The sequence below is a fragment of the Anopheles darlingi genome, chromosome 2, assembly GCF_943734745.1.
Source record: "Anopheles darlingi chromosome 2, idAnoDarlMG_H_01, whole genome shotgun sequence".
In the NCBI taxonomy this organism is placed as follows: Eukaryota; Metazoa; Arthropoda; class Insecta; order Diptera; family Culicidae; genus Anopheles; species Anopheles darlingi.
Window position 1 is genome coordinate 7,965,001 of NC_064874.1, and position 27,500 is coordinate 7,992,500.

Here is a 27,500-nt window from a genome sequence, read left to right on the forward strand (position 1 = left end):
AGAATTAGAGAACGAAAAGACACACAATGTGCCAGCCAGGAGGTCAATTAGACTTAGTTTTTTTTATGTAAAAAGGACATTAAGAAGCAAGTTGACTAAGAAACGTAATATAGAGAAAAGATAATAAGACCACTGTCGCTGTCGCGATTCGCCAGTGGAGCCATACGTATAATAAACTGTTGCTTAGGTTTTATGAGTTAACGCCCGCCTTATTACGCGCGGCTGTAAGTATTCAAGTTTCAATGGCATATGATCACATCCCGGGACGGCGAACCCGCTGACGGAAGTGCCAAACGGACCATACTGCACCATTTCGGAATTGGAAGAAAAAGGAAAACCAAAGATATAATTGTCATTGTCCGTGATAGGATATGAGTGCGTCATGTCCACTGCAATACTACTACCTTTCACTGCTTCTACAAAAGCAAGAGCGAGTGGCAGTGAGAGCTGGGAAGTGGAATAGTCAAAATCTACAAAATTGAACGGACAGAGTAGCCTCGAGGTAAAATAAGAGTACTTTATTTATAGTATATTTTTTTAGTGACAACGCGATCGCTAATGAATCGTATGGAAAAGTTTAAAAAGTATATAAAGATTCGTTACTATGAAACATTATAACAGTAAACCTTAATCCTCCTGGGATTCCTCCTCTGCATTTGAGGATCGATTCCCAACGCTTTTTACCTAATCACTATCTTCCATCCTGGCACATATCGGTGATCATTGCGTAGGCTTAATCTAGAATAATTTCTTTGTTTTTCTTTTCTTTTTGGATAGGTAATTAAAAACAAGTTAAGCAATAGTAAACGCCGACGGATGTCAAATAAATCACTTAAAAGTGTCGGAAACTGAACCAATTGTGACGAATAATGTGACACCTGGGCAAGATATCGGGAGTAAGCGACCGACCGACAACGCGATGGTGTTCTCGTTTCGATTCTGCTTCTGCTTCGTCTGGAAACCGAGTATGATGTTATTCTTATCAAAATGCTACAGTTACAGCACTGTGCTGCTTGTTTAATGGTGCTGTTTAATGGGCTAATCTTGCGACAGTTGGGATGGTGCTCTGGTAATGTAGTTTTGTGAAGAAAAGCATTACCTCTCCAATCTATCACATTGATAACGAAGGAGACGTATCGTTTTCATAAGATCTGTCGCGACTTATTGTACTTGAACGGTATCCTGCGGTCTTCTAATGATAATATCTCCCAGTCTAGCCTCTAAAGGAGCTCGCTATCTTGACTGCAGCCATCCAGAGTGCTGCTTCGTTCTTCCCTAATGGTTTGTATATACTTCATAAGTTCCGCCTTATCTTGCTCATTATGCGTCCTTAATACTGCATTCGAGATCATGCCAATGGCCGCCTCGAAAACCCGCTTCGCCATTCTTGGGCTCGGTAGAGTCAAACTAATGCGACATGGTTCGATCGAAATTTGCTCCCGCTTCATCCGCTTCCCGCACATTCCACTAGCCGACTGACTTGAGCTCACTTTTCCAGCGATGCGATTCCGTTTGTACGTTGTTCGACTACGATCGAGATGTTTCGATGGTGTGTTAGACGATCGTAGAGAATTTTCTTCGTTCAGCTTGTCGCGCCGGTAGTTGGTACAGATTTTAATCGGCATCGTACGGCGACCCCAAACGTTTCCATCCGGATCTTCTAGCGTGAACACGATTCCCGTCAGCTTCGCAAGCTTGAAGCACGAGTTCTGGCACATGAACTTTAGAGGAAGAGTCGCTTTGTTATCCTCGAGCGCCACTCGTACGGCACACCGCTCCATGAATAGCGCCCCACCATCGTAGCCAACGTATTCCGCGCGCCCATTCTGACACCGGATTACGTGCATATTTATGTTGGCGTACTTTGGAGCATCTTTAGCTCGATGATTGTGACAACGCTGGATGGGTATATGGTTGAATTCGGGCACGGTGGATACGAGCATGGCTCGCACGTACCAGTATGGCATCGGAGAGTTCGATTCACACTCCACGTTCACGGTAAACGCGCAAGAGCCTTCGAGTTTGACGAACAGTTTCTTCAGCTTGTCCGAGTACGCCCATCCAGCGCATGAACCGGTTTGTTCGCCCTGCAATTCCACCGCGAATGATACGCCTGGGACGAACAACTCCTCAACCGATGGCTGTTTACCGGCCAGATTCTTTGAACCATTCAGCACTTCCTGCTTAACCGTCGACTCGATGAAGAAATCCTGGCTAAACGAAGTGACGGTATCATCGTTCACGCGATCTGCAAAGCTCATTATACCATCGATATCTCCCATGTTCAAACCCAGAGCAATATCTTCCGAGTTCATTACTTGCTGTTCGGGAAAAGCAAGAGTAAAGGATTAGATTTAGATGCAGTTTGCTAAAGTGTCGGCGCAGAAACCCTACCGAAAGCCCAGATCCGAGCTCCTGGCTCTCGCTACTGTGAAGGAGAGGAAAGCGGTTTAGATAAAGGTGCCAGGACCAAGCCACAAAGCGTACTTACATGTTATTTGCAGAATAGGCCATAGTCGGAGGTAATCTAGTAATCGTTGGCAATAGAAACGTAACAGACACTGAAGACAGACAATCCGGATTTTGTTGGGAAAATCGGCCGGAAAACGGGAAAACAACTACACAATGCTTTCGATGGTTCTATTATTGAACATACAGAACAACTTTGAATAACAAAAATCCAAAACTTTCACTAAAATTCGTCAAAATGCGTGCAGAAAGCCGAAAAAATTGATAAGGGCGCCGGTTTGTTTATATTTTTTCATTTCCCTATTAACAAAAGTTATGGCGGCTTATGGGCATCCTATGTGTGGCAGCCTTAAGCGGCAGCATCGCTTTTTATGCTTGAAATCTGTTTGGTTGAAATTATTTGCTTGATTTCGTTGGAGCATTTGAATCAGCCGTTTCTGTAGTAGAAGTTTTGGTAAATTTTAAATTTTTGTTTTAATTAGCAAAAGGTACATGAAAAAGATAACACATTAATCCCATCGTGCCAACCGCGACACACCTGATGATTGGAAGTGTCAAGGATACATGCGGAACACGGAGTCTCTCCGGTATCGAAAATGCATAAGTCCAGCGAATTTTCGCGGTATCAGGTAATACAAGTCGCCTGGGAGATGGTTTTGAAGGTTCCTGACCCCTGACCGTCTTAAAATATAGTGGCAGGTAGAGATCTCTTGGCACGATTCCATCAATACCATGCCTGATAGAGATTGGTTGTAGATCGAGATTGTTCGAACATTTAAATAAATGATCACCAAACCCCTTATTGATGATTGGAAGTGTTACATTCAACACCAATTTGCATATCTCTGTGTCTGTGTATTTTATGGTTAAGGGTGGCTCCACCTTTTACCAGTTTATGGCCCACATTTATCATGGCAAATGAGACTTTATCTGAAGACGTCCTCGGTTGATCCGTTCTTGAATTGTCCTTTTGGTGAACTCACGCGGCTCACTCTCTTGCTCTCCTCGGTAGATGAGAGAACTTCTCGCATGACGATGGCGGAATTCTAACAAACGTATTCTTCTTTCCTGGCTGCTGCCTGCGATCCCCAAGGCAGTGTGTGAGCGTATCGACAACGGGTGCTCCATGCTTAGTGGTGGGGGGAAGGCTCAACGCAGTATAGGTTCAACCGGTCGACAGAATAGATGCGCACAAATTTCAGCATCCGATTCCGGTTCGAGAATTATCCGTGTTTGCAGTGAATAGTGTGCCCACGATCTACGCAATGAAGCCCAATCCAACCTCCGATCGATCCTGGCTAGCCGTCCTTCTGGTAGTGCTGTGTATCGCCGTGAATTACGGTGCCGGTTTGCAAGGTAATACGAAACGGTTTGTTGTAAAACCTGGCAGAATGCGGGTGATTTGGTCCGGTTCTCACAATCGCGGACGCGCCCGAGAGCTCAAAGATCGCATAACAGCAGCCGCGGTACAACACTATTAGCTCATCTCAGCAACTGTTTCGGTTACCGATCACACTAACACCATGGCCGACCATGGCCGATCATCATCTGAGACTGGATCGTTGTTTACATTTCTAATCGTGAGAATCATTGACGATGCTACTACTGATTGCAAATCATCGATCGAATGCCCAAGCTAACCTTGCCGAGGAACGTTGGCACCGTCTGAGCACACACAGGCACACCGGGCGCGATCGCGAGCCGGTTCCATGTGGTTGTGATAGGAGAGATTATCGTAACTGTGCATCATGTTTGATACGGAGTCTGAGAATGTGGAGATGTTCCGACCGTTGCGATGCTGGATAGCGATTAATGTCCTTTGGTTTCTGTTCTATTTTTTTTTTTGTTTTCAGAAGGTGAACAGTGTACCCATCAGGGGGAACCCGGAGTCTGCACGCCGTACTCGAGATGTAAACCCACCAATCGGATCACCGTGTGCCGCTATTCGGCCCAGGAAGCGATCGTCTGCTGTCCCCAGTCAATGGTACCGTCCGGCAACAGCAGACCCGTGGGTCTATCGGCGTCGTCCGGCTTTACGAGCTCCCGTGATAATAGCGAAAGGATCAGCGCCCAAAGTAAGTACACGACAGAGAGAAAGATGAATATCCCTCCCGATCACCTTGCTGTACCTTTTGCTGACGCGTTGCAGAGTGCAACGAGTACAAGCAGCTGACCACCAAGAGTGTATCGATCAGTGCGCTCACCCTGAATCCGACGCTGGTGCAGATCGAGGTATCCAAGTGTGACACGGTGGTGAAGTTGATCGTCGGTGGTAACGTGACGAAACCGGGCGAGTTCCCGCATATGGCCGCCATCGGTTGGCCACTACCATCCGGTGGCTATTCTTTTGATTGCGGTGGCTCGTTGATCAGTGAGTACTACGTCCTAACGGCGGCTCACTGCTACTTGGAGAATGACGATGGGTAAGCTTAGCGTCAACGGAACTGCAACTCCCACTTTACCGTATTACCTTCTGACCTTCTAGTGCTCTACCCACGATCGTACGGTTGGGTGATCAGAACCTGTACCGCACGGACGACGGTGCCGAACCGGCCAACTACGACATCCTGCGCTTCATCCTGCATCCGGCGTTCAAGTGGAGGGAAGGAAAGTACAACGATCTCGCACTGATTCAGCTTCGGCAGCGTGTCATCTTTACCGACTTTATCCGTCCGGCGTGTCTGTACGAGGGTGAGCTACAGCCGCTGAGTACGGCCATCGCGACCGGCTTCGGACTGACGGAGGGTTTCGGTACGAAGGCGAACGAGCTGCGCAAAGTGTCGCTGTACGTGTACGAGAACGAGGTGTGCGGCGTACGGTATCGCTCGAATCGCCACATCCGGCTAGGGATCATGGATTCTCAAATTTGTGTTGGTGACCAGGCGGGGGGAAAGGATACATGCCAGGGGGATTCTGGAGGACCGCTGCAGATCACGCGCGGTGAGAACCAGTGCACGTTCTACATCGTCGGACTGACGTCATTCGGGCAGGCCTGTGGCAGTGCCGTACCCGCCATCTACACCAAGGTAAGCGCATACCTGGACTGGATCGAATCGGTTGTGTGGCCATACTGAGTGCAGCGGGACCCACGGAGCTAGCTGGCGGACGCACCCTTTAGATCCCTTAAGATCGCTCAATCCGCACAACACGGAACGAAGATGCAGTTTCGAGGTGATAACCAATATCAATAAACACTTGACACGTTTTTTCACTATCTGCTTATCGATTTTGCATTTACATTTCACTGTTTCAACGCGTCAAACGTGACGTGGCGTGTAAGGACATCCAGCGGGGGCTCGTTCAAGTGTCCCCCCAAAAAAAAAAACAACAGCTCCCATTACTCTCGGGGGCCTTACCCATATTCTGTAATCACCAAGGGAAAACCCCTTCCTGTCCGTTGTCACAAACGTTGGACAGACCGTGGCACGGCGCGAAACGATCGGCGACTCTCTTGGCAGCTTTAAAACCCGAATCCCGACGACGACGACGACGACGACGAAGACGACGTATCACCTTCGTGTGGGCTTCCCCGGGAACGTGTTAACGATCGGTGTCTCCAGATCGTCTTCTACGCCACTCCACACAAACGATCACACTCAGACCATGTGAGTGTGAGGCGACGGGCGGCTCGATAACGGATTCTGAATGTTGGCCCCCTTCCCCCTCCCCCCGCCGTGATCTCGGTCTTCTCATTCAACTTCCCACACACGCTCTCGAGAGCCCGTTTATGGGGCTCGTACTACGGAATTTTTGGGGGCTTTTTTTGCTATTCGTCACAAGAAATTTGTGTTGCTATTCGCCACCCCCCGAAAATCCCGACGAGCCCCGACGAGCCGACGATCTCTCCGCACGCTCCCCCGTTGTCAGGGGGCTGCAAATTCGGATCGGATACCACCATCATGGTGCGACGCGAATACCAAAGTATTCGAGCGACGATCGTGCCGATATAAAACGACGACACGCGACCGACCGGTCGGACCATTCGGTGATCAGACAGTGGCGCGAAAAGCTGTTTCCATTCCACCAGCACCAGTAGTGTTGCTGCTGGCATTGGCGTTGACGAGGCTCGTGAGACACAGCAGTCGTCGAGACGACCACTTAACGGCAGCAGCAGCTCGACGGCGACAGCGGTGGTGGTGCGCGTCATTCCGCGATCCCCTAATAGTGTCTTCTTCGACCGAGGGAACCGAGCGATTGAGTGAATTGTGGAAGAAAGGGGAAAAGGTTACGCGCTTCGTGGTTTATTGGGTCCTAGTGCAACTCTGTGTGTGGTTCCCGAATTAGTTATCAAGCGTTAACGCATTATGTGTGCCATGTTATCCTCTAGCCGGTCCAGCGTAACTCTGCTGATCTTGGCGTTCGCACTGGCCAGCTGTGTCTTTGCGGCGAATGGTAAGTTGGCTTTCGCGAGGCGTTTAACATGTTTGATTAAACGATGCCTTGGGCACATAACGGTGGACGAGCTCGTGATAAAATGACGACAAACTGTGAAACGGCACGGAGCCGCCCAAGAAAAGGTTGCTTCTTCATACAGTTGACTTTCGCCAGTACAGTTCCGCTTGCGATCGTGCTTTCGGTAGTGACAGAGAGGGGAGGGGCTAAACAGATGCGCAATTGGCACATTAAGCCCTTCACCCTACGTACGAATCGTACAGCGTACATTGATTTCACATATGTACGCCAATTAACACCCATAACAGTAGAGAAAAGTGTAACGCACGGATCCATACGCGTAACGCGGGTTACACGCGAATCCGATACGTGGATCCGACAGGAGTGCTGGTTTCGTGACGATGCAAACGAAACAACGAACGGCGACGATCTATTTTAGGATCAGGGCCGTAATCACTTAAAGACGCTGTTTTATGGTCGAAATGGCGTCTCCATCGCAAGCCGTAAACGAGTCATCATCCGGGGAACGCACGTTCCATGTTCTGGGTAGCCTTCAAGAATCCCCGCCAATCCGCCGCTAATAGATCTTGATAGCAAACCAAACAACACCCAAGATGACTCATGCCTTCAATGAATCAGACCCCGCTCTCTCCGGCTAGCGACTAATTCGGTGATTTTTCTTTCTTTCCTTTTCACGCTCCGATCAGACGGTGATTCCTGTCAGTACGGTAATGAACCCGGCATCTGCCGGGGGTACAGTGTCTGCCGTCCGCTGCTCGAGGTGTCCCGTGTGGTGAAGATCTGTGGCTACACCCCGCAACAGGCGATCGTGTGCTGCCCGGTGGACTACGAGCAGCGACTGGCGCAGCTAAACAACGTCCACCAGCGGCTCAGCGAGAGAAGTGAGTGTATATTAGCGTGTCACCGTGATGACCACGACCGGATCGTGCTGTTCATGTTGCTAATTGATTGTTGCTGGGTTGTAACGCTGCTTCCTTTCCTCTTCCCTGAATCGCGGCACCAGAATGTGCCGAGTATGGGCGTTCGGCCGGTGGTAATGTGTTGCTGGGGACGCTCGCTGTCGGATCGTCCGTGGTGAAGCACAAGGAGCGCAACCGGTGCCCAACGGACACGAATCTCATCGTCGGTGGCACGGAAGCGCGGCTCGGTGAGTTTCCGCATCTGGTGCGGTTGGCCATGCCGAACGACAACGGCCAGTTTGCCTTCCAGTGCGGAGGTACGCTGATCAGCGAATCCTGGGTCCTAACGGCGGCTCACTGCGTCGTGACGCGCAACATCGTCGTGCGGTTGGGTGAGGTGAAGGAGAACCATCCGGACTACCCGGAACCGCTGGATGTCCGTGTGACGGAGTACAAGCGCCATCCGGAGTACAAGCCGCGCCTTAGCTATCACGATATTGCGCTGCTGAAGCTGGAACAACCGGTGACCTTCTCGCGCATCATTCGACCCGCCTGTCTCTACTCCTCGCCCAACATTGACCGGACAAAGGGCGTCGCCATCGGATTTGGAGCAGTCGAAACTGGTAAGAATCGATTCGTGGGACAGGGATCGTCCAGTGTATTGGTCAGTACTAGTAACAAGGCGCTAACGAGTATCGACCACTTGATGTGGTTTCTTCATTTGATCTGTTCTATTACCACTCTTAAAAGCACAACGGCGTTGTTGGCGCGAATATGAAGAAGAGATTTTTCGAGAATTCCGGTTATTCCGGTTTGCGGACGTTAAGATTTTCGGAAGAAAATGTGTACTAATGCCGGTTGGACGGTTAGATGGCATTTGCATACCTTCCGATTCGGGGTCGACCCGGCACAACGTGACTAACCGATACTGTTGTTCTCCTTTCCAATCCAAACAAACAATACAGGCGGCACCGGCACAAAGGAGCTACTGAAGGTGTCACTGGACCTGTTCGAAACGACTGCCTGCAATGTGTACTTCCGCAACACCCGCCGTGTACCGCAGGGTTTGACGGAGGGACAACTTTGCGCTGGCGCCCTGGCGGGTGGAAAGGACACCTGTACCGGGGACTCTGGCGGACCGCTGCAAATCTTCGCCGAGGATGCATCCTGCTCGGCTTACATCATCGGCATCACCTCATTCGGGAACGTATGCGGCTCCTCGTCACCGGGGGTGTACACGCGCGTTTCGTCCTACATCGACTGGATCGAGAGTGTCGTGTGGCCGGGAAACTGATGCCCGCGAACTGTGACTCCTGCTACTGCTGCTGCTGCTGCTGCTACCTTTCACGTCATACGAGAATGTACAGCACATCACGAAAAAGAACCTCAACAGCATTTACTAACAAGCAAACGATAGTTGAATATAAGCAACGACGATTTGACGATTACCACCAGATACCCGAGATCGGCGTGCTGCTACTTTGCTCCGAAACATGATACGGTAGTGTATTCACAACACTGCTCCGTTCGGTTCAACGCGAGGGCGATGCGGCGAACCATTACGAAAGCTATAGAGCTTCGATCCGATAAGGTATAGAGCCCGCGAATCATTATGCACACATTGGATTAGCTCGGAACCGGTTTCCGTTTTGGGGTTCACTCGGAAGTGACTCCCCAGGACCGGCACGTCCGAGCAGAGGTCTCGCTAATGGAGTAGCGGCTGATGTTTAGGACAGCAACGCGAAACTGTGCCGTGTGATTTGCAGTTGATTGTAAAAGATGTTAATACGTTATAGGACCAGCCCGCGCATTCATTATTCTGCTGAAAAGCAATTCCCCCGAACAGAATTCCAGTTTCGCGGATCAGATGAAAGAGAGGAATGACTAATTTCACTATCGCTGATAAAGGTGACGGCACATACTCGGAACGGAAATTCTGTCTATTGAAAGATCGTGAACGGGAGGATGAGAAAGCTTAATGTGCGAACGTGATAAATGCAGAGCCCGAATGTGATCATGGTTGGCCCAGTATATTAGCATCTTCACGCGGAACATTCCGAGGGCTATAGCCTGCTGCTACTCTGCATGATGAATGGTCAAACGATCGTTGACTCACCGAGAGACTCGCATCGGAGACAGCGGGAAAACCCCATGCTTTCCGATCAGGTTTGACGACGTGAAAGGGTCCCTTTTCCCTTTGGCGCTTCGGCCACGGAAAGAAAGCATGCTCGGGAGGTACCTGTGACGATGATGGTGTGATGCTTCATGCACCGATGCACAGTGCACCGAAACGAAGGAAACCAATACCTGCACCACACTATCATTGCTGGACTCCGATGTTTGTGAGGGTAATAGTGGAGTTTGGGAGTGGGAATTCCAGAACAAGAAAACAGTTGTGGTGGTGGTGCCGTACAGGATTCTACGACGCATTTTATTTTCTTTTAAAATTCTAACAATTACTTGATCGTGAATAATGTCGCCACGACATGTTAACGATTACGCCTAGCATTAGTGGAATCTTTTGGAATATGGAATATGTATTAACATGGATAATTCCCGCTCTCCCTCTCTGCTTATTTTATTAGTCCCTACGTTCTAATATAAAACCAATACACCTCACTGGCGAAGACACTTCGAGGGTGTTATGACATGGAAAACACGTTTGACTCATACTCATGCGGTTACACTAAGGAGGGTTTTAGTATCAGCATCACAATCACCATCCTTACGATCTGCATCGGTTCTTTGTTCTGATCTTCATGCAGTTACACTTTGCCCCCTCGGAACGTCGATGGTCAGTAAAGCGGGATCTTATCCCATGGATTGCTATCCAGCTCATTCTCGGAACTTACTGCGTTGTCCTTCGTGGCGCGCGTGCAACAAACGACCGGATCGAGCAGCTCAAAGAAGCACACATCCCGACGAATATCGAACGGATTGCGGATGAGACGTGGCAGGAAGGTAGGGCAGTCACGCACTCGTCTGCAGATTCCTTGCTGCGTACCGGAAAGTCCGTTTTTCGTTGGCGGAATAGAACATGGATCGCCGATAGCCAGATCGTCTACGGGTGGAAACACGAAATCGCGATACTGGGCGAAACTAACGCTTACTAGGCAGAGCACCAACGTGCAGATCAGCAGTGACGACGGTAATGCGATGTGACGTGCCATGATGTTCAACGGGGACTAACACCGTGTTGATGACGAGGAGCCGCCTGAATGTGATCTGCAGGCGACAGTCCGTTTGATAACCTGTTTCTCACATCGACGGTACATTGGTGTTGATGATGGCGCCCGTTTAGGTAGGTCGGATTTTCCTTTCTACAACCCTCTGACGATGGTGTGCGTTTGTCCGGCTTTAGTGTATTGCGAGCAGGTAATCCGCTACCGGACGTCGTCGGTTGATGATTCTGACAAGGCGCACAACCGCGAACGAAAGATTGGCAGCACCACGTGGTGAAAGTGTTCAAAATGGCTAACGTATTTTTGTTTTATTTAAAAAAAAACATGCATATGATGACATGGTTAATGAATTATTCGCAGGTATTCTATATAATTTAGCCCAAAAGCTTATTGTATGCATTAGGCCAGTTTAATTCTCTATCATTGCCAATGCTAGCTAGCACAATGTTTGATCAGCTGCAAATGCACAATTTCAGCCATTTTTAGGAAAATACTTGCCAATCTATTTGGTGTCGGCTACTCAAGGAAAAACACCACCTGTATGTGTATAAATCTCTGTGTTTCATACTGGGATTTAAATATCTAAATGAGTGCATTATTGATGATACGTGCATTATTGTGTGTAGCTTGGCAGTGTTTTTTTTTTTTCATTTGGATCCAACAATAAAATATTATTTAAATCAATAATGAGGCGAGACCAATCAAGTTAATTAAAATAGTGTTCTACAGTTAGTGTATTCACATGGGTTGCTCGGGATAATGCATGCGAGAAAACGATCTTCGAGGAACTATGGCTTTGTCACATTGAGACAGTAGTACATCGATTGGCGCATTTGCATATGGCAATTGGCTTGGCATATGGCAACTGGCTTAATTGGCAAGATGACGAATATTGTGTTACAAAACTGCAAATTGTGTAAAAGGAAAAGTTTTAATTTAATTTTCATTTGTTAGAATGCCATTAATTGTCTATTGAATGTACTAGCTCTTTTTAACAATTTTATCAACCTTTTTTATTTTTTTCTGTTTATAATGAAAAGATTATTGAACTTATCAGATGGTTTAATTTGTGTCCAGCTTGAACAGTTTGCCACTTTATAGTTCTCTCGATATTCAATTAGTTTATAGCGAAATGCTACAACCAAAATGTAAGAGTTCAATTTTAATATAATTGTTGAAACGACCAACCGACCACAGCCTTACTGGTAATTGTGAATTTGCTTTGAATCGGTATGACTACCACACTGATTCATCATTGAGAATACTCAAAAGCCAGAGCGCCTGTTTTGCATTTCGTCAATTTAAAAATGATTAAACTTTTATTTTAAAAGAATAAATGTAAAGCACAGTTCAATTCGTACACACAATAAGAACGCCTATACATCCCTTTGCGGCAACATTTTTTGAGCTAATGTCTTCCGCATTACATCACAGCAGCTATAACGAAAGGTTGTATACTAATCGGCTCATCGATGTAATCGATGCTAAGCTTCATGGAAAGCTCTGGAAAACGAAATGCCCGTCTACCACGAAGCTAAAGATTGTGGAAGCATCTTCACCTCGCAGGCAAACGAGATGCTATTTTTAGGACCGAAAAAAGTGCAAAGAAACAGGTTTATTTGAATATCTAACGAAATGCTTGGTTTAAAAATAGCACAGAACATCAAAATGATCGTTTTCGATGCACGGTGAAGAAGGTGATCGTTTGGGCATTCTTTATTCCATACTATGAAAAGAAAAAACCAGTTTGTCACAGGCACAGGATCAAAGGATCAATATGAAGATCAGACGGATCATATTACTTTTTTATTCAAAATCTGCACTTTGGAGCCATCCCGGACGATTAGCTATTTTTAGAAACGGTGAATATGTATGCCAATACATTATCGCCAAACGCGTGGGAGCCTGTTTCGTATCTTGCCCAACAAAGTGGGCTTATCTTGGATACTTGCTTTTTTCAAATGGCTACCACAAGAAAGATACGCGCATAAGCATATTAGCATAAACTATCTCCAGCATTGTCGAAGATTTATTATTGAATCGATAAACAAGCTTAACACATGCATGATTATTTTTTCATTTTATTTCACATGGCAAGATAAATAGATTTTCAGTCTTATTGACATATTCGAACAATAAATAGCATAGGCAATGGTTTTACATAAATTAACCAATATAGATGAAGATGTGATGAAGGGTTCCGTCGGGAAAAGCGTAATTGTTTCGAAATGGCAGCCTTGGTTTGTTTCATGTACTTTTCCTTAGCAAGGTCGTCCTATCCAATTATTTTGTTTGTTTTTTGTTCAACCTCGCTAATACTGTCATCCTATTTCTGTTCCTTATCTTTTAACATACGCGATTCGAGCTATTGAGTTTTGTATGAATAAATACAATGCGAGTATACATAGGCCAAACTCTAAATGACTGAGAGAGTAATAATGTCACATTGGCAACGATAATTAATTATACATATACCTTCCTCAATTCTTTTCCTATAATTATCGTATAAAACTTAGCTCATTAGTGCAATTTATTGCCGTAATAATGGAACGTAATAGTGGAATGTTGCACACGCATACAACCTATCACAAGTCTTTTGAGTCGACATTTTTTTAAATCAATAATTCCGTTGAAGTAAACCGTTCGTAGCACTTACAATTATGAATCATCTTGGACCGTCGAACACAAGTTATTGGCCGCGGTCGCTATTAAGCAGTTGCGTAATCCATGGTATATAACAGGAAACTCTTGAGTATATGCCAGGCTGATTTACCGTACCGCAAATCATACCGTTGGATGTTACACCAACTATATAATATGAACTAGAGCACAGGCCGCTTTCCCGATCGGCTTCCGGTACGAGAACTTGGAGAGGGCCACCAGAATCTCCTGCACAGGTATCCTTTCCCCCGTTCGGATCACTGGCACACATTTGCATTCCCAAAATGCCGTATCGTAGGCGACGGCTGGGGAATATTCTTTGATTGCAGACTCCATTGGGGACAACAGGAATTTGTACATGTTGCAGGATTGTTGCCTGCTCATTATCTGAAGAGTGACATAGAGACAGAAACGGAGAAAAAATGGTCATTAGTGGACTAATATGTGGGATGAAATCGATCGTCTGTTGCGGCATACTTACAATATCCCATGCTTCCCCAGCCTGTGGCGATTAACGGATGAACGGGGTCCTCATTGCTCGTCCACAGACAGGCGGGTTGGATGAACTGATTGAAGATGACTCGCGCATTCAACTCCAACAGAGCGATATCATTGTATGCGTGTTGGAAGTTGGGGTGATGTACGATCCTCTGGATACCAAAGTCCTGGCGACTCGACGATTGGCTATCCTTCAGATTATGTTCTCCCAAGCGCACGACCGTTGGAGGGTTCTGCATTTTAGAGTATGCACAGTGAGCGGCCGTAAGGACGAAACGATCCGAGATCAGGGAACCACCACAGAACCATTCGATGGCAAGGTCAACAGAACCATCGGGGTCTCCAGTCGATGGTCGACCTAGCAGTGCCATGTGAGGGTATTCTCCTTTGACCGCATCCTCGCCACCGACGATTGCGATGGCCGGATGTAGATGAGTCACCACGAACATCAACACGAAATGCACTATGAGGTGTGCAACCTTGTCTAGGCATAATTTTGATTTCATGCTTCTTTTTCACACACAAAACACATCTATCACGACCACACGTAAGATTGTTGAACCCCGCTAACATCTGGTTACAACGGGCACCATAAAATATCATTCAGTATTGACACAATTGCACTTCTACGAATACTCAGCTACCACTGAAACCTCTTTATTGCTACAACTCTATTGTTGGACGTGGTATGTTTACTCATTTTCTACAAACCGAATTTGCTCGTGCATGTTGCTTACGTTAGGCACTGGCCAATTTTGCGATTTTTTTTAAAACAAACAACGAACTCGGTGAATTAAAGTCACTGATAACAAGCGATCTAAAGCGCGATGAAAACGGTAAACTTCTAATGTTCTCTCAGGATCTTCACAGGTGCTAACAGCGAGAGCGTCGAAAAGCGAATGTAAGCTGCTTGATCGTACCGAAGAGCTTCTGATGGTAGGCGAACAAGACAAATCAGGTTCGTTGCTTACCGTCGAGCTCTTCAAGAGCGAGAAAGGCTTACAAGCGCTACGGGATGAACTGATTCGACAGAGATGGAGGGGACTTGGCCTCCACGATCAGTGCCCAGACGGCCAATGAGTGGAGCCGGGTGTCGAAAAGATCGTGAATCATGCCGGACCTTCGGCATGCCTCTATGATGTGAAACGATGCAGACAATGCGAAGGGATATGAATTCAAGTGTTGCTGCTGGTGCACGCGACCGGAAGTTGACCGAATTGCTACGATCGTAGTGTATTTGCGGCTGAGATACAAAGCCAAACAAATGTTTTGGTCACTGTTATGTGATCGCTTTTTGGCAGAAACACGTCACATCCTCAGGGACCAATCGACTACTTCCGCTTCACAATCAGAAGCAAACTTAACAAGAGAAAAGTCTGTTGCCGAATGTTTGACATACATTTTGAAATGGTACTATCGAATGGTACTGATAAGATGGTCGCGTAGCCGGAACATAATGCACTTATCATCATATGACCACTTGAAACCAACTTGATCTATATTTGTCGATAAGTTTTTTTAAATAAAGAATACCCAGACTATTCTTATAGTAAGGGTGTTTATTCATGAAAAGTAAAAGTATTTTTAGATATTTGTAACAAAAAAATTGAGTATATTACTCATTCATTTCAGCAAACTATAATTATCAAATAAATATACAACCACCAAAAAACGTTATCTTATATAACAAAATATATGGTTTTATGTTTATTGTTTTATGTTATCGTAATATCAGCAAGTTCCCGGTACTACTAAGAAACTTGCACACGCTGACACTAAAGTGTTCTCTTATCTACTACATTCATACGACACATATGGCACAAGTAAAGGCACAAACTTTTCGTTTCTTAATCCATTTCTATTTAACTTCAACAGGAAAGGTAGTTATCCAAATTGAATTAAAATCTAAATCATTCGTTCCTATACACTCAACTGTCTTCGGTTTTTTTTTTGTAGCAGTAAATAATCACTAACATGTATTTGTCAATTAATGGTTCGCTACTGCTGATGATGACGTAAAATGAAACGTTTTGGAGTCGCCTAATCTTGAATTATTTAACCCCATTTTAGACAGCGTTTTTGTTCATTATTCAAGAGCGCCGTTAGGACTAAAAGACGTGACTAAGAGCATGATTTTGTGTCTAGCACATTTCACGCTCAATGAACATATCTGCAAACCAAAGATTTGTTACTCTTTTCGTTTAAAGCTCGTTGCTCAAATGAATCATTTCCCGATTTGTGGAAGTAAATTTCTATAGCTACAATTAAAAACATGTTTCTGATGTTTCTTAAGAATCCCAGCTAACAGGAATGGGCTCAGGAAGTTCAACTCGATACAAAACCAAACAAACGTTTTAGTAACTCTTATGTGATCACTCTTTGGCGGTAATACGTCATATTCTCGTAAAATAATCGGTTACTTCCGCCTTCCGCTAGCACATTTCATCAGAAACAAGTGAGTTAGCGAATGCTTGACATGCATTGTGAAAACAAAAACATTATCTCGCTACTATCAAATGCTACTGATAACGTGGTCAAGCAAGCAAAACATAATGCTCGAAGAACATAATGCAAACAATTCGTACTGTATGTGTTAATGGGTTTTTCTCTTAAGAAATACCCAGACAGGATGTGATGCATGAACAGTATCAGTACATTCGCATTACTTGCCTATCCAACTCTACCACCAATTAGCGATCTTTGCTTCTTTGCCTTTGGCAGTAGAATAACTTTCTACTTCTTGTGATTGAGCGTCTCCGTCTTCTAATTGTTTTGGATTTTTTGCTTCATCTCAAATACTAAATTTAATCAATAAATACAACAACACAATAAGCAAGAAGTCCGAAATTATAGATATTTATCACAGATTTTTTATTACAATTTTGTTCATTTAATGTTAAAGCTAGAACACTGTCTCACAATGCATCATTCAAAATTGCAAGTACGACTTCATAAGTCCTCATTTGGCATATCACGTCATTCATAAATCACTTCAAATAAATTAGATAAACTAAATCAAACAATGCTTCTTATACTAAATCATTCTCCTGACTCGATATAACTACGTGAATGCTTGCACTTATGAGCATAAACTACGAACACTGTTAAACAATGTTCATAAAAGAGTCACTGTAATCTCGAATAGACCAGCTTATAGCATTTCTTTTCAAGCTGTTTGCTATGAATATACGTGAAGCACTACGGTTATTACTCTACAAAGTACCGATCATTTGATTAATCCATGGTACGTAGGAAGAAACTCGCGAGTAAATACCAGGACGATCGGCTGCACCACATATCATGCCATTGGATGTTACACCAACTATATAATATGAACTAGAGCACAGGCCGCTTTTCCGATCAGCTTCCGGTACGAGAACTTGGAGAGGGCCACCAGAATCTCCTGCACAGGTATCCTTTCCCCCGTTCGGATCACTGGCACACATTTGCATTCCCAAAATGCCATATCGTAGGCGACGATTTCGGACTATTTTATTATTGCAGACTCCATTGGGGACAACAGGAATTTGTACATGTTGCAGGATTGTTGCCTGCTCATTATCTGAAGAGTGACATAGAGACAGAAATGGAGAAAAATTGGTCATTGGTGGACTAATATGTGCGATGAAATCGATCGTCTGTTGCGGCATACTTACAATATCCCATGCTTCCCCAGCCTGTGGCGATTAACGGATGAACAGGGTCCTCATTGCTCGTCCACAGACAGGCGGGTTGGATGAACTGATTGAAAATGACTCGTGCATTCAACTCCAACAGAGCGATATCATTGTATGCGTGTTGGAATTTGGGGTGATGTACGATCCTCTGGATACCAAAGTCCTGGCGACTCGACGATTGGCTATCCTTCAGGTTGTGTTCTCCCAAGCGCACGACCGTTGGAGGGTTCTGCATTTTAGAGTATGCACAGTGAGCGGCCGTAAGGACGAAACGATCCGAGATCAGGGAACCACCACAGAACCATTCGTAGATAGCCTCTGCAGCAATATGTGTATCCTCTCGACCTAGCAGTGCCATATGAGGATATTCACCCCTAACTGCGTCTTTACCACCGACGATCGCGAGGACCGGATACAGATGAACCAAAATGGACACGATGTTCACAATTCCACAAGGGCACATCATTTGTCCGAACTTGGAACCCATACTGGTCGATAGCGTAGGCCACAACAACAAGTAGAAGTTCAAAGGATCTGAGGCGTCCTTTCCGCACGAATAAAGAGCGGATTCGTCCTCAACTGTTGCGAATCGCACGTCAAATGCATCGAGAAGCTCGATTTTATATGGTAATAAATGTTTCAAAAGGAAAGAAAACGAGTGCCACACAATCAGCATGCCGACCTTTTCTATCACCAACGGTCAACCGAGCTGTACATGAACGAGAGAGAACCATTGAATAAAGCCATTGAATGAAAGTGACGCAATCCTAATTTTGTATTCGTTGATTTATCGCGTCTCCACTGCCTACAGCAACGATTCATAGCAAAAGCGATAGTATGTTGAACTACATGAATGGGGGAAACGGAACGATTGAAACGTACTTCCTGGGGAGATTTGCCGGAACCAAAACGGATACCGAAAGCGGAAGAACTGCCTTGTTGACTAAAACCACTTATCTTAGTTCCGGTGCTACTAACGTATGGTGTGTCCCTACGAAAAAAATTAAACTCTCGAGCTATACGCGACATTAATGACGATGGGTGACGTATGCCGGTATGGTCCTTTACAACATCCTGTTCCTTTTTTGTTGTTGCAAACATTAGCCACTAGGCATCATGCTAAGACTGGCCGTTGTAAGTCTACATTAGTATGGCCCGTATGTGCATACCGCGGTCCAAGCAAGCAACCCTGCAAAACACCCAGGGTTCGAGAATGAGGGATTCGGGGCCAGAGGATTTAAGATTTGATCTGAATAAGGCTCGGGCTCGTGATTGAGTGATAAAAAAAGAATGCAATATATCCGTTTATGCCTGAGATGATTTAGAGGTTTAATAACTAACTTGAATATTGATTTCGCAGAAGGAAACTTCCAGCGAATAACGGAAACAGATAACATAATCATTAATGAAAATTTGCAAAAAGCTTCACATGCTGTAGTCTGGTATCAAACGATAAATAAAGCAGGACCACCATAGGGTACAAATTTCATAGTAAATTTACCAGTTGTATTTGTGATAAAGTTTCCGATCGCCACGCTAGGGAGAGAACTTACATCCTGATTCATAGGCCTGCCACATCGTTATGAATGGGGACCAAAACATGAATGAAATGGGGGCGAGCTGCGCTGACGTAAATCGAGGATCGAGCCCATTCTCCTATTGAATGGAGCGGCGAGTGCTTACTATCAACCACGTGCCGCCGTGACATACACGCGACTTACGCCTGTGCGCTTGATTCACGCCCCCACCAGACCTGGGATCGTGTCGTACAGTGACGTCGTTGCTTGACAAATTGTATTTCCATTCGTTTCAACGCGTATCGTGTGGGCTGATTGGCTGCCTGTAACGTCCTGTCGGTTCTCTCTGAGCAGTACACAATTGGCAGGCGTCTTTCGCTAAATGCGAGGATCAGAAGAGTGCTTCATGTCTCTTCATCTGCGCGAGTTCGCCAAAATGTTTAAAACCCGCTTCGCCGTGATTCGTGACGAACATTGTGACTTGGCAGAAAAACGGTTATCCATTACGACTCGATGCGATACTTGGCATGATCGTTTGACGATAGGACGATGTTGGGTGATCTTCGCGACGTTGATTAACGATTCCGGTGTAGTAATGTGTATGATCTATTCGGGTGGACCGAAAGGGGGGTCCTTAAAGTGAATATTGCATATTTTCTTTCACGTTTATGGAACATGTAACTATCAACAGCTGGTACAACAACTAGTGGGTATCGAATTCGTACTAGTGATTTAAGTAATGACTTATATCATTGGAACAGTCGGTAGTTAAGCGAGAAAGGAACAGAAAGGATAGATGATAGAAATTATCAGAAGCAAGTTATCTGAGTTCTACGGAAAATCATCATTTTCCCGAGTTCCACAACGGGCGAGAGGTTTGGTCAAAAATTAAGCAAATTTTTCATCAAAATTCTAAGCGAAAAATGGGTTGGAACCTGGCAACACTGAAAAATTATTGTTTTGGTTTTGAGGTTAGAAACTCAAGTTCTTTTTAAAAATGGGAAATTGATAACTTTTTTGAACTTTTTTTGGTGCATTTCGTGATAAATAAAGATGATAAGGACAAATTAGCATCATTCGTAACTCCCGCCGTCGTTCCTGTTGGAAAAGTGCGCCGGAAAAGTGTAAGAATCTTGGAAAACCGCAGCGTTCCCAAAAAGACCGGGCTGACTCCTCGAGGTATAGTATTTTTGTTAGTCTGCAGCTATAGTCTTTAGATGGCCCTTTTTCTGAGAGGCCCTTTCGTCCGTTTCCTCCTGAGATGATCTCGCCTTTTGTGGGCCATTCATTTTAAATTTTGTGTGACAACAAACATGACCTTGAGGGATCAGCTGATCGACGCCAAAGTTAAGGTCAACGAACCGATATTCAAACCGATCAGAAAAAGCCAATTCCGAAAATCTTAACTAGTCGTTTTGGTGTGGTTTTATAATATTTTTATTTAAATATTTTGTATGTTATTTATAAAAAAATAAACTTTTTATATAAATTTCATTGATTTTTCCCCCAGAAAGATCGGGCTGAAACCACGAAAAAGAATTCTAATCCTATTGGAAATATGGAGCGAGCGAGCGAGGAACAGGTCGTAACCCGAGTGCCGTGAATTTCACCCAGTTTGGCCACCCAGTTTACCTTAGATTGCCGGCAAAATGACGGTGCTACACTGGATGGAACGGAACATCCACACGACGGCTCTGACGCCGCGTGATTACCAAACGGAGCTGCTGTCGATGGCCCGCGAGGAAAATCTGATCGTCTGTCTGGCGCACAATTCGGCCAAAGAGTTCCTGGCGGTGAAGTTGATCCAATCACTTCGCTCGGACCGGGATGAAAGAAGAGAAGAGGATGCTGCTGCTGCATCGGACTGGCGACTCCGGAAAACGGTGTTCCTTACGGAGCGGACGGATCGGGCCGTGCTCGCTTCGATGGTGGCCAATTTAACTGATCTCACGGTGAGCACGGTGGCGAATGATGGTGAGTTATCATCACGCTATGATCTCGCCGCCAGCGACGTTCTTTTCATGTCGAGCGCCGCTGTACTGCTGGAATTGCTTGACCAAGCGGAGGTGCTGCGAGTGGAGCACATTCGGCTGCTGATTGTGGACGAGTGCCATAAAACCTATGGCCATCCGGAACTGTGGGAAGTATGTAGTCGTATCGAGCGGAGCAACGGGACGCGCACGAAAATCGTTGGCCTGGCTGGACCACTACACGGTGCAAGCTGTACGCCGGAACGTCTATGTTGGGAGCTCCAGTGTCTGGAGCGCTGCTTACGAGCGCGTATCGAAACGGCCAGCGATATTACCAGCATTCTTCGGTACGTATTCGAGTCATGCGAGTTGGAACGCTATCTTCTAACCATATCACCGCCCTTTCCCACCCCAGGTTCAGCACCAAACCGACAGAATTGATTCTCGAGTGCACTCCAGCGCGAGCGTCACCGCTAGCGCGTCACCTCCGCGCGCTCATTCTCCGCCAGATTGCCTTCCTGCAGGACCACCGGTACGATCCACTGGCCATGTACGGTATGGATGCCAACGAGAGCGATGATCTGCCTGTCGTCAATGGGGAGACCGATGGGGAGAAAGAAAATGATGAAGAGGATGAGTTTCGGCGTGAATTGCGCTCGATACCGGATCCAAAGGCCGCTCCCCTGCGTTACCTGCAGCAGTACCTCGAGCTGCTGGATGAATTCGGCCCATGGGGTGCCGATCGTGGTGCGCTCGATTTGTTGACGACGATCGAGAAGGAAAAGATCCGCACACCGTACGAGCGCCACTTTCTGCTGCTCTGCATGGTCTCCACGGTGTTAGTTCAGGCCCGTTCGATGGCAGCCGGTGTCTTTGCACGGTACAGTACGGAGATTGAACGGATCCGGCGTTACTCGACACCGAAAGTGCGCCGTTTGCTCGAGGTTTTAGCGTGGTTCGGCGAACAACAGGCACGCCCGAATGATCAACACACCAACAACGGATCGACAACGCTTCAACACCAGCAGCAGCAGCAGCAGATGATGTATTGTTTCTGTCGTACGGCGGATTGTAAAGAGTTGGGAAAAGAGTATCACACATTCGGTACCCGGATCGGTGATGTCGGTGAACGAATCGATCGCTTAGCGAAACAGTTGCACACCGTGCGCCATGCAACCGATCGACTGATGCTAAAACATCGTAATCGGGATGGTGGCTCCAGTGAGATGAACGCTGGTTCCTCCCCACGGCACCACGGTACAGCCCAACCGCACACCGATGGTCGTCCCAGTAATCTTCGAAGACGACGATGTTTTCCAGGTTCAGGTGCTGGTGGTGGTGGTGGTGGAGGTCCACCATGGCTTAATGGAGCTACGGGATACCATCCAAGGGGCCATCACGACAGCGGCGGTGGTGCAACGGAGGCACTGTGTGGACTGATCTTTTGCAATGATCGCTCAATCGCACGCATACTGTACGTGCTGCTGTACGAGGTAGCACGCTCCCAGCCCGAATACGCCTTTCTAAGTGCCCAGTACACGGTTGATAAGGTGGTAGATCCGCTCACGGATGCGCAGCATGCGGCACTTGAGCATCGGAAGCAGGAGGAAGTGTTGAAGCGTTTCCGAATGCACGATTGCAATCTACTCATCGGTACGTCCGTGCTAGAGGAAGGTATCGAGCTGCCGAAATGCAATCTCGTAATCCGCTGGAGCCAACCCTCCAACTACCGCTCGTATGCACAGTGTAAGGGAAGAGCGAAGGCACCGGGCGCTTACCATATTCTGTTCGTTACACCCGATGTCGGCAGTGGTGGTGATAAGAGCCTGAAGCATGATCAACCACTCGATGACCCAATTCAGGTGGATGAGGACACGGCTGTAGGTGATGGTGTGCTAGATCGCAACGTCGGTTGTGCTGATCCAGCTGATAAAGAATTGATTGAACGCTGTACGGATGCGATAATCGAGCGGGTGGCCATCTACAGAGAGGTGGAAAAGGTAATGGGGATATTATCTACCGGAATTTCCGGGTCCCCGCTCACTCACTGATCTGTCCCTATAATCTGCCATCAAATTGCAGCTATTACTCTCCAAGTGTCGCAACGGAGAACCAGAGGATGGCGAACTGAAGCACGCCGATTGCTTTAATCACTGCCTAGAGATCTTTCGGGCTGCACCTTCTCCCGACCGAAGCCCACAGGCCAGCGGTGGGGCCTCACTCGGGCTGAGTAATGCCGTCCAGACGCTCAACAAGTACTGTGCCAAGCTACCGAGCGATACGTTCACGAAGTTAACACCGATCTGGCGCTGTGCGACCACGGTTCGCAATGACCGCACGCTGTACCAGTACACGATCCGTTTGCCAATCAACTCTCCCTGGAAGGAGGACATTCTGGTGAGTTTGTGATTCGCGCTGTCTTTGTACGAATTCCATTTTACGCATCCGTATCCATCACACACAGGGCCTTCCGATGCCAACGGAAACGCTTGCTCGGCGGATGGCGGCATACATTGCCTGCCGGATGCTACACGCTGCTGGTGAACTGGACCACTCGTTTCAACCCTTCGGCAAGGAAGCATTCCGGGCGTTCGAGGCCGATTGGGAAAATTTTGAGCTGGACGAGCTGGATGCCAAGATACTGAGCGAAAACAATGACCCCCGGCCCGGAACGACAAAACGTCGTCAGTATTACTACAAGAGGGTAAGCTGCATGCCCTAGAGCTGGAGGCGGCGGGTGCCATAGTTATGATGAGCATTTCCTTCCTCATGCCAACAGATTGCCTCAGTGTTCAATGAATGCCGGCCTGAGGTGGGTACTACGGCCTACCTGTACTATATGCGCATGGAACTGATCTGTCCGATACCGGAGGAACAGAATACGCGCGGGCGCAAAATCTACGCCCCGGAGGAATCCCCGCAAGGCTTCGGTATCCTTACGACGAAGCTCATCCCGAAGATAAGCTCTTTTCCGATCTTTACCCGGTCAGGTGAGGTGAAGGTATCGCTGGATCTGTGTCCGCAGCGTGTGCAGCTAACCGAACAGCAGCTCTCGATGGTAAACTGCTTCGTTCGCTATACCTTTACCAAAGTGCTGCGCCTCCAGAAGAGCCTAATGCTGTACGATGCAAACGCGACGGAGAACTGCTTCTTTATCGTACCGACGATCCGACAACCGACGGACGACGGTGGTGATGTGCAGGTTGACTGGGCGTTTGTGGAGAAGATTGCGCTAAACGTGGACCGGAGCGGTCCTACCTTCATACCGGACGAGGCACGTAAAGGCTACCAGTTCGATGTGAACCGATTCCGGGATGCGGTCGTTATGCCCTGGTATCGAAACCGAGATCAACCACAGTACTTTTATGTGGCCGAAATCTGTCACCATCTGTCGCCAAAGAGCGCCTTTCCGGGTTCGAACTATGCGACGTTCGAGGAGTATTATCACCGGAAGTACGACATCCAGATCCAGAATGTACGGCAACCGCTGCTGGATGTCGATCATACGAGCGCCCGGTTGAACTTCCTAACACCTCGCTACGTCAACCGGAAAGGTGTCGCACTGCCGACCAGCTCGGAAGAAACGAAACGTGCTAAGCGGGAGAACCTAGAGCAGAAGCAAATCCTCGTCCCGGAACTGTGTACGATCCATCCCTTTCCGGCTTCACTGTGGCGTGCGGCCGTCTGCTTACCATGTGTACTGTACCGTATCAATGCACTGCTGCTGGCGGACGAGATACGGCGACAGGTTGCGCGTGATCTGAAGCTTGGCCGCGAAGATCTCGATCAGCTCGAGGGTGGCAAATTTGAGTGGCCAATGCTTAGCTTCGGTTGGAATCTAGCGGATGTGTTACGCAAAACCAAGGAACAAAAGGTTGCACAAGCAGCGGCTGCTGCTGCTGCAGGTACTGTAGCGACGGCGGCCATCACACAAGAAGGCACTGGAATGGATGCATCGCTACCAGAGGGAAATGGACCGGAATCGACATCGGAAGGTACAGAGCAACCGGCAATCGAAAGTGATGGCCCTGATGAAACCACGAAGACCACTGCCAATCAGGAAGATCAGAATCCGGATGATGTGAACAACGTTGAAAAAAACGAGAACGGTCAGAGCGAGGAAGAGGCTCTACTGGAGATCGGCACGTGGTCCAATGAGATGGCTGCCGGTGTGGACACGGGTGAAGACGGCGAATCCGGGGTAGGCGGTGGTAAAGGTGCGTTCTTACGGTACGATTCGGATTGTGCCAGTAACAGTAGCGGCAACTATTATTCCTCCGATGAGTACGATGAAGAAGAGGATGGCTATCTGTACGATGATTCCGGTGGTGGCGCGTCGGATGAGGAGTCAACACTACCTGCCATTACTGCTGCAATTACCGGTGAGTCCGGTACGGAGCCGGGTGCGTTGTGTGAGATGAATGGTTCTGGGAAGTCTGCCCCAGCAGCACCAGAGACCATCGTGAGCACCGTGCGACGGTTAAAGATTGAATTCAAATCGGAAACGATCGCCGAAGCGATCGATTCGGAACGCGATCTGCAACGGCAGCGTACCCAGCAAAGCATTATTCAGCGATCGCGCCAGAACGAGCGATTGTACCAGATTACCAAGAATGCTGCCGAAGGTTTCAGTTGCTCGCTCGCCCTTGGCACAATGGATGCCAACGAAAGGGCGCAAGCGGAGCAAAGGTTCGCAGAACAAAAGAACCACACCAAGGATGCAATTCGATTGCACGGGACGCTCGTTCGCTGGAACGAGTCGCTCACCGTGGAGCACTGGCGCAGTCGGCTGGAGGCGAACGAGCTCGCCACGATGACGGCGCTAATGAACGACATGGGAGGCCGTGCCTTCATCGAGTTCGTTCCGTACATCGAGGAGCAGGCACTGTTCACCATACTCATCCGGAATGGTAGCACCGGTGAGCGCTGGTTGCGATTGCACGATTTGTATCAGCTGAACGCGCGCTTCTTTCCCGAACAGTATACCGTGCTGCGTGGTGGTTCCCATTTCGATCACTTTCTCGATGAAGACGAGGGCCAGGATCGGCAATGTAATGACGTGGGAGATGGATCACAAACGAAAGTAATCACACTCACGATACGTGATCCATTTCCAGCCATAGCTGCTGGTCAAACGGCTTGCAATTACAAGGTATCTCAAGATCCGGAAACGGATATAGCGAAGCAGTTCAACGGTGAGCAGCAGCAGCCGCATGATGATGAGACTACTAGCATTACATTCAACTTCGATGAACAGCCAGATCTGGAGCACCATCCGGGACCCAGTCCGGCAATTATACTGCAAGCACTAACCATGTCTAACGCGAACGATGGCATCAATCTAGAACGATTGGAAACGATCGGTGACTCCTTTCTCAAGTATGCCATTACAACCTACCTGTACTGTCGCTATGACAACGTGCACGAAGGTAAACTTAGCCATCTGCGATCGAAGCAGGTTTCGAATCTGAACCTTTACCGCCTCGGACGCCGGAAACGGCTGGGTGATTGTATGATCGCGGCCAAGTTCGAACCCCATGACAACTGGCTTCCACCGTGCTACTACGTACCGAAGGAACTCGAACAAACACTCATCGATGCGAAGGTAAGTGATGGCACTGGGCCTTTTGAGTAGCCTTTGGGTGATGCGTTTCACGTTGCATACCGTTACAGATCCCAGCGTGCCACTGGAATTTGGCCGATCTGCCCGACATCAAGCGGCTGTCGTGTGCGGAAATCTGCCAGCTAGTCAAAGAGCGAGCCCGGGCTAAGCGCAGAGAAGACCTTGAACGAAGAAACATACTTACACACACGAATCCGGGCACCCAAGGTGTTAACGGACAGCCTGATATGGATAATGATGATAATGATGATGATAATAATGATGGGGAGGACGAGGAGGAGGATGATGATGATGATGATGATGATGATGAGGATGAAGACGACGACGACGATGATGATGATGAGTGTAATGAGGGTGGATCCGATTTCTTCTCCTGCTTCATCCCATACAATCTCGTGACGCAGCACAGCATCCCGGATAAATCGGTGGCCGATTGCGTCGAAGCACTGATTGGTGCCTATCTGATCGAATGTGGACCACGTGGTGCACTCCTATTTATGGCCTGGCTCGGTATTCGAGTGTTGCCAATACGCAGTAACAATGGTGTCCCGAAAGCGATCAGCACGGGCAACACGCAAGAACTCGTGCAGT

The 27,500-nt window shown here is 47.3% G+C and overlaps 6 protein-coding genes across 9 annotated transcripts in view; 4 read left to right on the forward strand and 2 right to left on the reverse strand.

The window, feature by feature from the left end:
• The window catches only part of LOC125951086 (dedicator of cytokinesis protein 1), a 33,446-nt gene extending 32,593 nt beyond the window's left edge, over nt 1-853 (forward strand). For all 4 annotated transcript variants that reach the window (XM_049679631.1, XM_049679628.1, XM_049679629.1 and 1 more), the window contains one exon: nt 1-853. This exon is cut by the window's left edge and continues 829 nt beyond it. The gene's annotated coding sequence lies outside the window, so the exon portion shown is untranslated.
• A 134-nt stretch (nt 854-987) lies between these two features.
• On the reverse strand, nt 988-2,743 carry LOC125951177 (uncharacterized). Its single transcript, XM_049679825.1, has 3 exons — nt 2,492-2,743; nt 2,395-2,428; nt 988-2,321 (listed from the first exon to the last, which is right to left on the reverse strand). Exons 1-3 carry the CDS (start codon nt 2,512-2,514, stop codon nt 1,221-1,223), a joined length of 1,158 nt encoding a protein of 385 aa, XP_049535782.1. The 5' UTR covers nt 2,515-2,743; the 3' UTR covers nt 988-1,220.
• An 852-nt stretch (nt 2,744-3,595) lies between these two features.
• Nucleotides 3,596-5,664, forward strand: LOC125951176 (serine protease snake-like). The gene is made up of 4 exons (XM_049679824.1): nt 3,596-3,825; nt 4,323-4,544; nt 4,619-4,892; nt 4,955-5,664. The coding sequence occupies exons 1-4, from the start codon at nt 3,735-3,737 to the stop codon at nt 5,541-5,543; spliced, it is 1,176 nt and encodes a 391-aa protein (XP_049535781.1). The 5' UTR covers nt 3,596-3,734; the 3' UTR covers nt 5,544-5,664.
• Nucleotides 5,665-6,459: 795 nt separating this feature from the next.
• On the forward strand, nt 6,460-9,454 carry LOC125951182 (serine protease snake-like). Its single transcript, XM_049679833.1, has 4 exons — nt 6,460-6,861; nt 7,569-7,763; nt 7,886-8,404; nt 8,747-9,454. Exons 1-4 carry the CDS (start codon nt 6,774-6,776, stop codon nt 9,073-9,075), a joined length of 1,131 nt encoding a protein of 376 aa, XP_049535790.1. The 5' UTR covers nt 6,460-6,773; the 3' UTR covers nt 9,076-9,454.
• Nucleotides 9,455-17,334: 7,880 nt separating this feature from the next.
• LOC125951255 (serine protease snake-like) lies at nt 17,335-18,286 on the reverse strand. Its single transcript, XM_049679954.1, has 2 exons — nt 17,779-18,286; nt 17,335-17,684 (listed from the first exon to the last, which is right to left on the reverse strand). The coding sequence occupies exons 1-2, from the start codon at nt 18,284-18,286 to the stop codon at nt 17,335-17,337; spliced, it is 858 nt and encodes a 285-aa protein (XP_049535911.1).
• A 2,008-nt stretch (nt 18,287-20,294) lies between these two features.
• LOC125951085 (endoribonuclease Dcr-1) overlaps nt 20,295-27,500 on the forward strand; it is an 8,490-nt gene continuing 1,284 nt past the window's right edge. The window contains exons 1-7 of the mRNA XM_049679626.1: nt 20,295-20,495; nt 20,827-21,633; nt 21,702-23,286; nt 23,369-23,683; nt 23,751-23,990; nt 24,066-26,891; nt 26,960-27,500. The exon at nt 26,960-27,500 is cut by the window's right edge and continues 716 nt beyond it. Of these exons, the coding sequence (XP_049535583.1) occupies nt 20,966-21,633; nt 21,702-23,286; nt 23,369-23,683; nt 23,751-23,990; nt 24,066-26,891; nt 26,960-27,500 (6,175 nt within the window). The 5' untranslated portion in view covers nt 20,295-20,495; nt 20,827-20,965. The remainder of the gene's footprint in view (nt 20,496-20,826; nt 21,634-21,701; nt 23,287-23,368; nt 23,684-23,750; nt 23,991-24,065; nt 26,892-26,959) is intronic.